Consider the following 15,697-nt stretch of genomic DNA (forward strand, 5'->3'; position numbering starts at 1 on the left):
ACCACACTGTAGTGTCACACTCCCCTCCCCCTCCCTTCTCCCACTAAGGTCACTGGTCTTCCATGACGCCAGCCAGCTATACCTGCTTCTCTTGTTTCCTTAGAAGAATAGCTGACCCTGTCCCACCCCTGAGTCACAGAAATATCAAGTCCCTTTCAGCGCAGTGAGGCTCCGTGTGTGTCTGCCTCTTGCCTTCAGGCGTTTACTTCTCATTGGTTCTTCTAAAAAGGAGACAGACAGCAGTAAATACCCTCAATGGCACAATTTTTTTTTAAACAATCTTTTTTAAAAAATATATTTTATTGATTTATTACAGAGAGGAGAGAGAGGGATAGAAAGTTAGAAACATCGATGAGAGAGAGTCATCAATCAGCTGCCTCCTGCACACCCCCACTGAGGATGTGCCCGCAACCAAGGTACATGCCCTTGACTGGAATCGAACCCGGGACCTTTCAGTCCACAGGCCGACGCTCTATCCACTGAGCCAAACCGGTTTCGGCCTCAATGGCACAATTTTAACCTTTTGTCCATTTTCATAAAAATGGACCTTTCCAAGATCCTCTGAGTGAATTTAGAGAAAGTTTTAAACACTCTCTCCCGAAAAATGCACACACCTAAAATGATAAATTTTACTTCAGTGGCTTGTGAAACCCATCAAGAAGCCCCGGGCCACTGATAGGGCCTTCAAACAAAAGGCCATCAGGAGACTTGAGACATTCCTGAGTGTTCTCACCATGCTGTCTCTGTTTCCAAAATCAGAGGGAGGGGAAGAGGCCAGGTTCAGGGCCTATGGAAACTTGGAGTGCTGCCCAGAACAGCTGCTGGCAACTCTGCAGAGCCTTCCAGAGTAACTCAGGTGTCACTACTCCACGGCAGCAGCAAAGCAAATGCCAAATCACCCACCTTGTGAATGGGCGGCAGAGCCCTTAGGAGGCAGGGGGAGGCTCTGCCTCCTGACCACCTGGCATGCTACATGTATGTTCCCCGGCTTGCTTAGTGTCCGTCCCATGACCAAGAAAACTCCATGCAGACAAAGCCTTAGCTTGGTTCACATCTATACTGTATTCTTGTTCTGTCCAAGCCAAAGCAGCAGGTCCCAACAGTCTGGAAGTTTAGGCAAGAGATTTAGGCCATTACAAAGAGACTTCTGTAAGGCATACAGGAGACATTCCATGCCCTGGGGATCTGATGGTGAGAAGAGTGAACTGATGGCAGGAGGAACAGGGACAGCCTCTGGGATCAGGCAGAAACACAAGAGAGGGGCCTACAGTCCACATGGTGAAATCTCAACAACAGGCAGCCACAAATCTGAGTACATCTGGGCAGCCCCAGTGCACTGACCCTGCCTCACTCATAGTGCATCTGGTCATGTGAGTGGTCCACACGCCCCTGAGGGAGCAGAAAGGGAACCAGCACTCCCTCCCCCTCAGACAGAGAACCCGGGTCACCTTCTGCTGCCACTCCCAAGGTCACCTCAGCAACCTCGGATGGCCCTGCACTGCCGCAGGCACACGCCAAGGGCTTGCACTTGACAACACTGAGAGGGAGTGCTTATTATCCCACTGAGCAGGAGAAAAAGCCGGTGCCCCAGAAAGACGGACACGCCTGTCCCCACTTGCTCCCTCTTAGTCTCGGGTTACCACGGCAGCCTGCCTTGGGCTGGAGCCATGGATTCTCCCACACACGGTGTTTCTTTTCTGACACCCTTCGGGTCCCGGGCCTTTTCCTCCAGCATGCCCCCTGTCTGAGCACCTTCAGCCATCACCCTGCCTCCTCACACTGCCTCTCCCCTCCAGCTCCCTCAGAGAAATGAGCTCCTCTTCGCCCTGGGCTTCAGGAACACCCGCACGCCCATCTCCTGCTCAGACAGCTGCCCCAACTGTTGGCCTGCTTCTCGGGAGGGTGATTGTTCCCACCCCCTTTCAGCTGCCATTTCTCTCCCTTCCTGACTTCTCCGGCCTCTTCTACACGGGGAGGGGACACCCCCTTAGCCAGCCCTTCCCACGGGGACAGGGCTCTTGAGGTCTGTTCTCCAGCGCCCTACCCCTGGGATCTTTCTCTTCTTTCAGCCTTCTCTGAACCTGTGACTCAGGAGGGCCATTCCTGACCTGAGCATCACCCAGCCACTGGCTTAGCTGTGGTTCCCTCCACCCCACCCCGTAACCTGAAATTAATCATCACATCCTTTACAATTTGTCCTTATTTAATGTTACTCACAACAGCCTTCGTGACTTCACAGAGTATGCCTGATTGAAACTTTTAAAAAACTGGATGGATCTCCCACATTTTACACCGCTGGCAGAGCTAGCCTGCCAGGAGCATCAGTCACCGAGGGGAAAATACGGACAGTGAAGAATCAACCACTCACTGCTCTTTAAAGAAAGTGGTTTGGGCACACAACTGAAAAGAGTTCTTAGGGGTAGAACAGGCAGGCTTCGGGAGTTTTAGAAATAAAGAGGGTCCATGGGGGAGGACTGCAAAGCTGGGGGCTGGGAGCTGCCAAAGGCATACATTCCCAGAGAGAGAAGAGATGCCACAGCCTAAGGGGAGAGGAAGACATCCATTCACAGAAGACCGGGGAAAGCCACTAGGAGCAGAGAAACAAAAGGGAGAGAGAGGAAAACAGATTTTCACAGGGACAGAGAAGGCTACCACAGAGAGAGGAGATAAAGGGGGCCCACGTGGGGTTTGAGCTTTGAAGCTGCTATAGGGACCTATCAGAGGGGACTATCAGGACCCAAAGAACTGCTGCCTTTATAAACCTTAGGAAAAGGGAGCTTAGGTGGTCACTCCCTTGGGACCCGCTCCCCACGTGGGAGTCTGTGCTTGTTTTCCAATAAATTTCCACTTTTCCCTATACCACCTTTTGTCCGTGGCTTCATTCTTCAACTCCACCTGGACAAGAACCCAGGAAAGAAATCACCTTTGTATCCTACTCAGAGAAAAACCACGCTTTTCAGTTTGGTTTCCGCATTTCACAACTAAATAGGATTGGGGGAGGAAGTTCCAAAATAGGATACTTTTTTATTAACAGAACTAAAGGCCTGGTGCACGAAATTCATGTGGGGAGGGGGGTTCCTTCAGCCCAGCCTGCATCCTCTCCAATTTGGGACCCCTCAGGGGATGTCTAACTGCCACAGGGATTGGGCCTAAACCAACAGTTGGACATCCCTCTTGAAACCCGGGACAACTGGCTCCTAACAGCTCGCCATCCTGCCTGCCTGATTGCCCCTAACTGCCCTCCCCTGACAGCCTGGTCGCCCCTAACTGCCCTCCCCTGACAGCCTGATTGCCTCCTAACCGCCTCTGCCTCACCCCCGACACCATGGCTTTGTCCAGAAGGCGGGCAGGATGACCAGAAGATGTCTAGTTGACCCGGTCTAATTAGCATATTGCACTTTCATTAGTATAGATAATAAATGGCTGATAATTGGAGCTCATGAGACACTCTTGTCAGGTATCACAGAATTCATGGAGTCTGGAGACTAGAAAGCTAGGGGTCAGCGAATCCAAACTCACCATTTACAGACAAGGAAACAGAGACCAAGTTTGCCAAGGTCATAGCTTGGCACCTGGGCCTTAGCTTGCAAGTTGTTTATAAGGGTATTAAGGAAGGGGAGGGGGGGAAGGGAGAGGGGAGAAAAAGAGGGTAAAGCAGGAAAAGAGAGGACAAAGAAAATGAGAAAAGCGAACTATTGAAAACAAAATTGAAAGTGGAATTTAGCACTTGGTCAGAAATTGGGCTATAAAAAAATAAAACCTTGCTTTTAATCAGGTATTTCTTTTAAAAGCTGATTTACCTTAAAGAGAGTTATTCATCTCCAGATTTTACATTCCTAGGATATAGCTAAAATTTAGCTCCATTTTTTAGGCACAAAGAAAATAAACTGTCAAGTGTTCCTAAGACTCCCTATGTGGTTTTGAAATGCAGTTCCAGTTCCCAGTTCCACTTGCTAGCTGACCATTATAGCACACCTCTTCCTAGACTCCTCCCTGCCATGGGACTTACCGCACTCAAAATGGAAACCCCCAAACAAAAACAAAACAATGCCACTTCCAGTTCCGGCTACAGTGACCTGGGGCATCTTCTACTTTCTCACGCTGCTGCTGTGCAGAAAACCTGGAACAGGTGACCTCCTCCTCCGTCCAGCCCACCCTGTCCGGGAGGCTTGGTGTGTAGCTGCCACACTGCACTCACTCCTCGGCGATGTCGTTTATCTGTGGACATGTCTGTCTCCCCCTCCCCAAGTCTTCAAGGACCCACACCCCATCTTACTCATCTCTGATCTCAAGCCTTACCAGGGCCTAGCCCATAGCAGACAGCGCCTTAGCACATATCTGTGCCACTGCAAGCCCCAAGCTATAAAAACATCAGACTGGAGAACATCTGCACATGTGAACAGGCCTCTCTGGCCTCCCCAGGCTTTCCTTAGCAAACCCCATCCCCCATACTTCCCACCCCTTCACCCCCCTATGCTCCCAACCCCCACCCCTTATCCTCTCACCAAGCAAAGGACCTAAGTTTCTTCCCAAACACAGTGTTCTTGTGTGTGCTCCTCTGAGTGGTTCCAAGTTCCGATTTTCTACAAAAGCTTTCATTTCTAAAATTTCTCATTCACATTTTATGTGTAACATTGTTCAGAAGAGAGAAATGCAGCCTTAATGGCAAAACAGAAAACTTGTGCTATAATGATAGCAATTCACACTTCTTGAGAGCTTCCTGTGTGTAGGCACTGTGCTGAGCTTATGCAAAAGTGGCTACTTTACCTCCCAGCAGCTGGAAATGGGTACACAGCCCTTCCTTTCCTTTTCCTTCCTTTTCTTTAAGAGGCTTCCTGAGCCAGTTTTCTACTACAATGAACCCAGGCAAATAAGATTTTCTCCCGCTTCTCCACAGTCAGACTATGGATCTTAATACACTTTCCATTTCTCTGTGCCTAAATTTTCCTCAAGGCATACATGGTGAACCCAAAGCTTTGAGGTGCGTATGGTGAGTAGGGTGGAAAAAAAATTTTTTTTAATTATATATATATATATATATATATATATAAATTAAAACAAATCCATTTGGGACACGCCATGCTTTATAGCATTTCCAGCTGCTCTGCTGCCCCTGCACATCGAAGATTTGCCAGAAAAGGAAAAGCTGAAGATGGAAGTTGAGCAACTTCGCAAAGAAGTGAAGTTGCAGAGGCAACAGGTGTCTAAATGTTCTGAAGAAATAAAAAACTACATTGAAGAACGCTCTGGAGAGGACCCTCTGGTGAAAGGCATTCCAGAAGACAAAAATCCCTTTAAAGAAAAAGGCAGCTACGTTATTTCATAAGTAACTCTGGGGAGAAACTTCATCCTCAGTGGAAGAACTAGCTTATTTTAGTTTTCCGAAATAAAACCGACGTGCCTTTTAGAGAAGGAAAAACTAAATTAAAAGCGGACTTTTCTCAAGCACTCACGTAGATACGGTTTTGTATAAAAGCTATGTGCTTCTCATCTTTGCTCACTCCCCACCCTCTTTAAGGGGGCAGAGAGTATCGAATGTACAATTATGGAAATAAGGACATTACTTGTGCATGACTCAAATAAAGTGTTATCGCTGGAAAAATAAAAAATAAAACAAATCAGGGCATCTTCCTAAGATGAGATGCATTTGATGCTACTTCATGCTTCTAACAAGTCTTAACTTGCATTTTCCAAATGTTCTCTCCACCCTGGATCACCATCCACCTTAGCCGTGTGGGAAATACTGGGAGGGACAGAAAGCCCATTTCTACCCTGTACGGGCGCACACACTCCTCTGCTGGCCTAGATAAACAGGACTGTGTGCGTTCCGCTTTTCTTTCGGGAGGTGGGAAGTATTTTAAATTTCTGAACCTGAAGTCACCTCACCGGACTGCAACTAGAAGGGGGGACAGCTGGCCCTCAAAGCGCTGCTCCCCGCAGGGTTCGCAGGGTGGTCTCCAGACCAGCAGTGTCAGCAGCCCCAGGAGGCGTCAGCTCCCAGGCCCCACCCCACCTACTTGCCTCAGAAACCCAGGGGGTGAGCGGAGCACAAGGTGTTTTCACAAGCCTCAGGGTGACTGTGATACAGCTGAAATCTGAGAGCCACCAGCTTAAGCTGATAAACCTCCAAGGTCATGGGAATGCCCTGCTGGGCTGCCCTGTGTTTCACAACTAGACATAAATCATGTCCCTCCACCGACAGCACCTACTCTGGTCATTGTGCCAACTGGCAAAGGCCCCAAACGCCAAATTCCATCAAAGCACTACTTCTCTGTTGGGCAAATCCGCTGTGCCCCGCTCTCTTCCGTTCTAAAAAGGGGGTAGTAATAACCATCTCATAGGACTATCAAAAGGGTCAAGGCAAGGGCTTAGTCTTAGTGCCTTGTAGGTGGTTAGCCCTCAACACATATGAATCCCTATGACGACACCTTTGTCAGAACTAGAAATACAGCAAAATGCCACTTTAGTCCTGTGTGCTAACCCCCTGACCTCTTCTATCCAGCCTTTCCGGAGCCCTGACCAAGGACATCCAGATGGAGAGACGGCACGTGACCCACTATCAAACATGTACTTATTTAAGTCTGCAGCCTGAGTGCCCATCACGTGCCGGCAATGTGCAGGGAAGCCCACTCTGCAGGACTGTGCCTCCAGCAAGTCTTTCTGGACAAAAGCCATCAACTCTGGGGCAGAAGACCTCACGTACCGACCCCAGTAAGATGGGAGAGAAACACAATGGGTAGGAACTAGTCATCACAAAAAGAGCTAACACCTTAGAGTGATTGTCTTGTGCCAAGAACTAAGTGCTGGGCATGTTAATTTATGTTGTTCTCACAACAACACTGTGAGGCACCTGCTGTTACCACACCACTCTCCAAGGTTGGGAACTAAGGTGCAAGGGTTTACCTAACCTGCCTAAGGCCCCACAGCTCCTAAAGTAAGGCCAAGATCTGAACCCAGGCATTCTAGCTCCAGGGTCAATGCTCTTAACCGCTGTATTGTATGTAAGACACTAGTTATCTAGGCATCTATTAGCCACTTGTTATCACTGATTGCAAAGCACTTAAATTTAGGGACAAAATCCACTGTCGAAGGGTTCAATAGGCCCTCAAGGCACTGGCAGAAATACTAATTATCCTTGCTTTCATCAGTCCCACCTCTCCCCCTAATCCAATTCTACCCAAATCAAGTCAAAACTCTTCCAGAGCAGCATTTATCTTTCTCATAACTCCCCTGACATCACACCACTTAACCCCTAATTATACACCATCTGCCACATAGCGTTCTCTGATTCTTGTATGTGTCTTTTCTTCCCCACTGGACTGTAAAATTCTTTGGAATTATCTCTGATTTCTGTGAAGCTCCACTAAACTAGGTAGGCGCACAGGCTGCATATGCAGACTTAGAGGGTGTTACACGATTAACTGATTAGGTTGTTCACTTTGCTTTTCAGACACTTCTTTGCTATCAATCCCTAAGAGGCAGAATAAAGGTATGAAGTTTATGCTATTCAAAGCCAGCATTAGAGAGGTATTACACCAGCATTCACTGAGCAGCAACTGCTCCAAGATCTGTCCTCCCTGCCTCTCCTACATTATCTCATTTAACCCCCTCAACAGCCTCCTGGAGAGGCTTCTGGATTCAGTCTGAGTGAGGAAGGTACTGCTGAAAGGTAACTTGCCCAATGACTCTCAAGGCTGGTGAATGGGAAACCAATACTGAAACTAGATCTGTCCCCAAAGCCCCTACCCTGCCTTCCTCTAAGGTTCAGACTCAGAAGCCCACACTCAAATCTCCTCAAAGCAACATATCACCTTTGTAAAAAAAAAAAAATTTTATTATGGGAGAAAAATTTTAAAACTCTATTAAAAAGTCATTTTTAAAAGATGGCATGATAACCATGTTAGCGGAAAGAATTCCAATATTAGCACAGAAAAGGTGTCAATTCTCCCCTGTTGAATTATACATTGAATGCAATGCCAATCACATTTCCAGGACTTTGTTGAGAACTTGACAAGCATTACAAAATGTATATGGAAGAGAAAAGGTCCACAAACAACCAATTCTGAAAAAGAGGAGCCATATAAGACACACTGCAAAGCTTGTGTGTCTTTTTATTAATAAAAATAACCTGGCCTATAAACAGACAGCTACGACTAGAACAGAACACAGAACTCAAAAGCAAACGCCCATTAAGAATTTCAAAATCAGTATGTTGGGTTTAATGTGAACAGTTTCAATCTGGGCTGAGGGGAAAGTTCTGGAGATTGACGGTGATGATGGTTGTACAACACTGTGAAGGTACTTAATGCTACTGAATTGTACACTTCAAAATGGTTAAATGGTAAGTTTATGTTATGTCTCCTTTGCCACAATTTTTTAAAAAGATTTTTTAAAAACCTGTATGGCCGAAACCAGTTTGGCTCAGTGGTAGAGCGTCAGTCTGCAGACTGAAAGGTCCAGGGTTCGATTCCGGCCAAGGGCATGTACATTGGTTGTGGGCACATCCCCGGTGGGGGGTGTGCAGGAGGTAGCTGGTCGACGTTTCTCTCTCATCGACGTTTCTAGCTCTCTATCTCTCTCCCTTCCTCTCTGTAAAAAATCAATAAAATATATTTTTTAAAATAAAAATAAAAATAAAAAACCTGTATGTTAAGTGAAAGAAATCAGATGCACAAAAAGTACCAGACTGGATGGTTCCATTTATATAAAATTCTGGAAAATGCAAACGAATTGGTCGTGGCAGAAAGCAGACCAGTGGTTACCCAGATCAGGACAGAAAGAAGGATGAAGGCAAAGGGGCCCGAGGAAATTTTGGGGTAATGAAAACGCTTTGTATCTTGTTTGTGTGGTTGTCTCATAGGTACGTTCATTTGTCAAATTCATCCATTTGTATACTTTAAATGGATGTAGTTTACCATACATAAAGTGAAAATATGGACTTGATATATGCTTGAGAAAACCTGATGTATGATAAAGGATGCTACACACAAAAAAAAAATTAGGAAAAGAGTACTGCTTAACAAATTATTTGGGGGTAACTGGCTCACGTAATAGAAAGGGAAAAAATAAAGTTTATTCCTCTTTATGCCATAAATGAAGATAAAATTCAAGGAGATGAAAGCTCTCATTGCAAAAAGTAACTAGGGAGCTGATAGAACAGAATATAAAGTATCTTTGTAACCTTGGAGAAGGAAGAACATCTTAAGACTCCTAAAGTGCAACATAAGGCAAAAAAATTAATGGATTTGGGCTATATTAAAACTAAAGCTTTCTGACAGTTACCATTGACAGACAGATGGCAGAACGGGATTTCTATCTAGAATATGCAAGAAACACCTGCAAACCAATGCATTAGAAAAACAGACTAAAGCTGATCAAAGATACTGTAATGGCTAACAAATATATTAGAAGATACTCAAATTCATTAATAAACTTACATTAAAACAAGATGCCACTTTATAGCCACCAAATATTGGCAAAATTAGGAAGATGGCTAATATCAACCACTAGTGAGGAAGTGGGGAATCAGAAATCGTATGCACTGTTGTGTGAGTGTCAACCACAGCACCCACACTGGAGAAGAATTTGGCATATTTATTACCACCCACCTCACTCATGAGGAGGTTCTTTCCCATGCATGAGACTCTTAAGGCTGGACATGACCAAACAGAAACTGATGGAGTTTTTCCCGGGGTTTCTGATTTAGGAGGAGTACATTGGGGCCTGAGAATCTGCAGCAGCTCCCAGGTGATGCTGCTGCTGCTGCTGCTACTGGGTGTGGACCACTTTGAAAACCGCTAGCCTAGAGATAATCTCACAAGTATCATCAAGAAGCTGCTACAGGAAATTTGCTCCCAGTAGCTGGCGTGGAGGCAAGATACTGGGGGGTGCACAGCAGGCCAGCCATAACGCGCAGCAGTCACAGCAACGCACTAGATCTCACAAATGAAACGTTGAATGAAACTCTTTCGACTTTAATGAATGTCTGAAATTTTCTGTAATAAGAAGTTTTAATGTTGACTGAAAAAGAAACTGAATGAAAGCTATAGAACAATGCCATTAATGTAAATTGAAAACATGCACAAAATAATGCACATCTTTAGCAAAGACACAGATATATCCATGAACATATCCAACACAGAAGAGCAGGCTCCTCTGAGAGGAATAGGAGTGGAAAGAAGTATTGCACAGGGAGAGAATCTTGTGCCAAAACCTGAGGAATGTTCACCAACCCTTCAACAGAAGCAGGGAAGGAGTTCAACTTGGGACTTCCTGATTACCAGCGCCTGGGACATCCAGGTAGACATTCTAGTAGGCAATGGTGCATACGGTGCCAGGTAATCGTTAAATCGGTATGAATCTAACCCCTTCATTCTCCCACCCCCAAATTTCCCTCTCCTTCATTTCCATGAATCTCCTAACCCAACAAGCCTGGCTTTCTCCACCCAGCCTCTCCACCTTAAGATATGACTGTATTTGGGATTAAGGTCAAATGGGTGAACCTAACCCAATAGGACTCTTTTTCCTATAAGAGGAAGACACACAGGGATTCAGGCACACAGAGGAAAGGCCATGTGAGGACACAGCAAAAAGGTGGCCATCTGCAAGCCAAGGAGAGGGGCCTCAGGAGGAATCAACTCCACTGGCACCTAGATGTTGGGATTCCAGCCTCTATAGTCCTGAGAAAATTCCTATCTGTTGTTGAAGCAAAAACAAACACCAAAGCTATCCCTAAATGCCCACTCTCCTGCACTGAGATACAATGGTTACCAACTTCAGTGAAAGCCCCAGGGCTTTGCAGGCTAAGGAGGCAGATAAGCTTGCCTGAGAGAGGAAAGGGGGATCTTTATGAAATACAAACTTAAGGTGATGTCAGTCCTGAATTTTCCCTCTTTGCCATTTTAGTATTTTTAAAGAATCTGGGGTTCTTGGCTTTCTACCTCTGTGCCTGTGTCTCTTCAGTGTGTGTCTGCACCATTGCCTACTAGAATGTCTACCTGGAGGGTAGCAGAGCATTCCAGTGGAAACTGAGCCACCCTTGTTGATGAGCCATTCAATTCCTTTTTACTGAAACAGAAGTCACAGTTACAAAACCCAGCCGTCTTCCTGTTCCCATTAGCCCTTCCCCTTTCTTCGCTCTCCCCTCACCCACAGCCAACACTGCTCCCCTACTCCCACATCCAAATGGGCTAATCCAAAATATGATCCTCTGCTGATTATGCAGCTTACTAAAGGAACAAACTTCGCAGCCCAAATTCCTGGAATGTGCCAGGCAGCGATACAAGACCATTTATATTCCTGACCGAGAGCCTTTATCGGAAACTCCAAAATCCTTAAGACTAAGAATGCCATATGGGTCTTCCATAAGAGATTGCTGTGACTACCATCCAAAAAGGGGCAAAGAAAAAGCTTTTTATAATCAGTTGTGACCTGGCCACAGCTTTTTCCAAAGACCATCTAACAGTGTATCGTACAAAGTAGTGGCAAAGTGTGTGAGACACTAAGAAGAGAAAAATCCCCACTGAGTGAATTTGTGTGAGAAAATACAACAGATCCTCCCGGCAGCAGCTTAAGTAAGCAAGCCCATGCCAGGAAAGTATGTCTTTAGGGGAAGAAGAAATAGCTAGACAACTAGAGGAAGGGGAAGAGCGAAGGTAAAACACAGAGTAATGAGTGGGCCAAACACTCATACTTCCCCAGAAGACTGGGGAGATTACTCCCCTGTGCAAACAATCCCTGAATTTTTATTCCCAAAACACTGTCTTTTCTACAATAGCACTTTCCATTGGGTGGTAAAGGTTTGGAGATTCTAGGGTTTTCCTGGAATGTTTTGTATAAAATAAAGTTCTGTTAATAAAGTCTATTTGATAGGCAGCAGGCATACTTTTTAGTGTTGTTGTTTTTTTAGTATAACAGTTATACATAAGAATCCTTTAGATTTTCATGAGATAGGTTAGCAAAGCATGCCCACGTTTTTCCAGCTGAGGTACAGGATCTGCTACAATGTGAAAATCAGGGGGGCGGAAGGGGGAGGGAGTAAAAGAGTTAACTTTTTAAGGTAAAACTGAATGTTTATGGTCAACACAGGCAATCCTGACTTAAGAAAACACACAAGGTTATTTAGGTGTCAAAATTCACTGACAAGCTACTGTTATGAAAACACTTTTTAAATTATAGCTGAATAAGCATTTCCCGAGTACCTTCAAGGTAGACACTGGGCAAGATGCTAGGGATCCTCCAATGAATAAGACACTTTAAAGTAACAGTGTCCCTTTAATGCCAGTGTAATCCACCTCTTGAATTAATTTTTTAAATGCTTTCTTATATTTGAAATAGTTAGCTAACAGCACTCGGAAGAGTTGCAGAAATACACCTAACTATTTTACTAAGTATGTAAATTTCTTCTGAAGCAGAAAAGAAGGAAAAGACAAGTTCTCTGGCTTTGCATACTGCCATCACCTTCTGAAGAAAAACGGCGTAAACTGTGTGTGGTAGCAGCTGCCCCCTCCTGCTATCTGGCCGGTCACAGCCCTGAAGACACTCAAACACATGCTACATAGTTGAAGAGAAGCAGTAAAGAAAGCCCAAAGCCCGGGGCCTGCACACCTAAACAGAAAGCCAATAGGAAACTTGAGCTGCTGTAGGCGAGAGGGAGGCAGCTAGCTCCTGGAGGTTCCCCCGAAGCTGGCACCTCTGGCAGCAGGCACAAGCTGCAGCCACGGCGCTCTGGCTGGCGTGGACACGGCATGGCTTCAGAGCTGGAAGGCTGCCACCTGCTGAATCACCAGACCTCCCTGGGCTTCCCTGGAGCACTGACCACGCAGGGCCCATCCCCCGCCCTCCCCCTCCCCCCTCCTTCTCCCTGGGACCTCTCACACCCAGCCCAAGGAGACACCCTCCAGCACAGGCCAAAAGAGCCACCAGCCCTGTTAGGTCTGGGCGGCCCTAGGCAACTCCCAGCCAAGTTGCTACACCCCCAGCCCACTCCTCTCCTTCTGCCCACTCCGTGCCCCCTGAATGTCCAACCCCCAGAGAGAGCCAGGAGGCGTGGGGAGTTCACAGCACACCCGGACAGGCACTGAGCACTTCCACAGCCAGGCAGCCAGCAGAAACACCCCACCCCAACCCCCAAATCTGAAAGCAGCATAACCTGCCCAAACAGCTTTAAATGCCACGGGAGCTAGAAAAGGAGGCAGGCCCCACAGCACGACATAAACTTCCCTTTCAGGGAGCAGCCTTCATTCTTTGGTTTCGTAAGCGTGTGCAGCAGGAGCCGGTGCAGTTTTGAAGGTGAAAAGAAACATCTGAGAAGCGCCTCCATGGATGCTCTTGGCTCCCTCCAGCCTCCTCAGCCCCTGTCCCGATTTTTTTACCCGCGACTCCCAAGAGCGAGGCAAGCGTTAACCAGAACGCGCCAGACCGAGTCCGTTAGCCGGACCCGGACAGCCAGCCCATCGGCCCACCAGACACGCTGCTGCGACCCGAGCCGCTGGCTCTGCCCTTGACAAGCCCCCTCGGAATCGCGGGGACCCCTCACTCACGGGGCACAGCCGCGTCCCGGGGGGACGGTCCAGCCCCAGGATGCGCCCACGGCTCCCCCAGGCCTCACCCCGGCACACCCTCACCCACCCGGCGGGATCTGGGCGCCTCCTCCTACCTGGAGGCTGTTTGGCGACCCGCGGAGGGGAGCTCGCTCCTCGGGGACTGGGGGGTCCCACCAGCTACACGAAAGAGGGGCACAGAGCGGCCACGGCAAGGGGGAGGGGGGGTTGGGGGTTCGGAGGATCCTGACACCCTGGGCGCCGGGCCGGCTGGCCGCGATCGGACCGGGAGGTACCAACTGTCACGCCGCGGCCGCCGCCGCCGCCGCCGCCCGGGGCGTGGGGGTGGGGCCGTGATTTGGGGGGTCGATCCCTGCGGGGCTCGGCTCCCTGGGGGTCATCCGAACCCTAGCCGGGCCACTGCCCGGAGGCAAACCCGTGCCCCCGCTTCTTTGGCCCCCAACACGGTCCGCCCGCCCGGCTCAGACATCAGGCGGTCTTCCAGCCCGCACGCAGCACCTCGGAAAAGGTGCCCACGGGCGCCCCCGCCTTCCTCCCCGCCCCGACTGGGACCAGGAGCCGAGCAGGCAGCCTGCCCCCTCCGATCCCCGAGACCGGCCGCCCGCCCGGCCGCCCGGCCCCGCGCCCACTCCCTGGAGCGCCGCGCGGGGGGAGGAGAGCCGCCAGGTAGGCGCGCGGCGCGGCGCGGGCAGCACTCACGCCCCCTCGCCCCTCGGGTGCTCGCACTCGGCTCCCGGGGAGTCAGGCCCAGGCCCGAGGCGGGTGTCCAATCGCCCCTCCTTCCTCCCACCACCCCCCCCCCCCGCCCCGACATCGCCTTCTCCCCGCGCCCCACGACTCACTTGCACCGGAGTGGTAGCAGTCTCCGGGATTCCGCTCGCCGAGCCCCGCGCCGCGGACTGGGATCCGGGGTGCAGGGCAGCGTCGGGGAGCTGCGCCCGGATCGCGCCCTCCGGCCGGCTCGCAGGGCGCAGGGACCAAGCAGCCTCCGCTGGCCCTTCGCGCTCCGGTCCGTGCCCGCCGCCGCCGCTGCCTCCCCGGTGCGAAGCCTCCCTCCCGACTGGCCAGCGCGAGCCGCCGGGGCCGCAGAGCATGCCCAGTCCGCGGCCCGGGCCGCCGGCTCCCGCGCCACGCGGATCGGCTCCTCCGGGTGTTCGCGGCGGCCGGGAGGGCGGGCGGGGCGGGAGGGTGGGGCCCGCCGGGGCTCTCCCGGGACCGAGGCTCGGGACCGGACTGCGCCCCGCCGGGGAGCTGGGGTTCGGCCTCTTTGTTTTATTCTTTAAGTTTGGGACGGTCCCGGCCCCGCCTGCACACGGTCAGGGGCGGTTTGCTGGAGCCGATCAGAGCCGAGCTGCCCGCTCCGAGGCGGAGCCGGAGGGCCGGGGAGCTGGGGCTGGAGCCGGAGCCGGTCGGAACCTCGGGCTCCGGATACGAGTTGGCGAGCGCCCCGAGGTGGCTCTCCGGCACCCAGCCCGGAGCGGCGACACCTGGGATTGACTCCGGATCGAACGTGCGCTTCAAAGGGGCGGGCCTGGGGCTTCACCGATCACCTTCAAACCCTATCCGGACACGAGCACCCCAAAAGCGAGGGAGCCACCTGCGGGGCCGCCGCTGGAGGCCTGTGGGGGCGCTGAGGAGGCGGGGCCCGCGGTCACCGGTGCGAGTCTCCTGAAGCCCCCGCCCCGCCCGCCGGGCCCCGCCCCCCGCCGGCCCCTCGGAAAACCCGGAGCGTCCGCCGCGCATGCCCAGTAGCGCGCGCCGGTGCCGGTTGCCCCGAGGAAGGTTTTCTTCGAAGGACCCCCTGCGCGCGGGTCGGGGGGCGGTCGCCGAGGAGAGGCGACCTTCCGCCGCGGCGCCCTTCCTCCCCGGGCCTCGCGCGATCCCCCCCTGCAGCAGCAGAAGGGCTGCCCGGGGAGCGCCTCCCACGGTGTCGGAGACTCGCCTGGCGGGGGAGGGGGCGCACGACGATATCGCGGGGACACGTGACTGTCCGTGGCGCTCCGGGCAGCCATCTTCCGCCCGCCGGGCCCTCGGCGGCCGCGGGCGATCGGGATGGAGAGGGAGCGCACGGCGCGGGGAGAGGGGAGCCGAGCCGAGCGCCCTGGTCCCCGCCACGCCCTCCCGCGGGGCTCTGG

General features: G+C 50.7%; 2 protein-coding genes across 2 annotated transcripts in view; one reads left to right on the plus strand and one right to left on the minus strand.

Annotated features, from left to right (window-relative positions):
- The window catches only part of LOC118719014 (guanine nucleotide-binding protein G(I)/G(S)/G(O) subunit gamma-11-like), a 29,818-nt gene extending 24,266 nt beyond the window's left edge, over positions 1 to 5,552 (plus strand). The window contains exon 2 of the mRNA XM_036437992.2: positions 5,091 to 5,552. Within this exon, the coding sequence (XP_036293885.1) occupies positions 5,091 to 5,326 (236 nt within the window). The 3' untranslated portion in view covers positions 5,327 to 5,552. The remainder of the gene's footprint in view (positions 1 to 5,090) is intronic.
- Positions 1 to 14,554, minus strand: part of SGMS1 (sphingomyelin synthase 1) — a 219,155-nt gene extending 204,601 nt beyond the window's left edge. The window contains exon 1 of the mRNA XM_036438461.2: positions 14,405 to 14,554. The gene's annotated coding sequence lies outside the window, so the exon portion shown is untranslated. The remainder of the gene's footprint in view (positions 1 to 14,404) is intronic.
- Between the last annotated feature and the right edge of the window lie 1,143 nt (positions 14,555 to 15,697).

Source organism: Pipistrellus kuhlii, unplaced genomic scaffold (assembly GCF_014108245.1).
Source record: "Pipistrellus kuhlii isolate mPipKuh1 unplaced genomic scaffold, mPipKuh1.p scaffold_m20_p_15, whole genome shotgun sequence".
Taxonomy (NCBI): Eukaryota; Metazoa; Chordata; class Mammalia; order Chiroptera; family Vespertilionidae; genus Pipistrellus; species Pipistrellus kuhlii.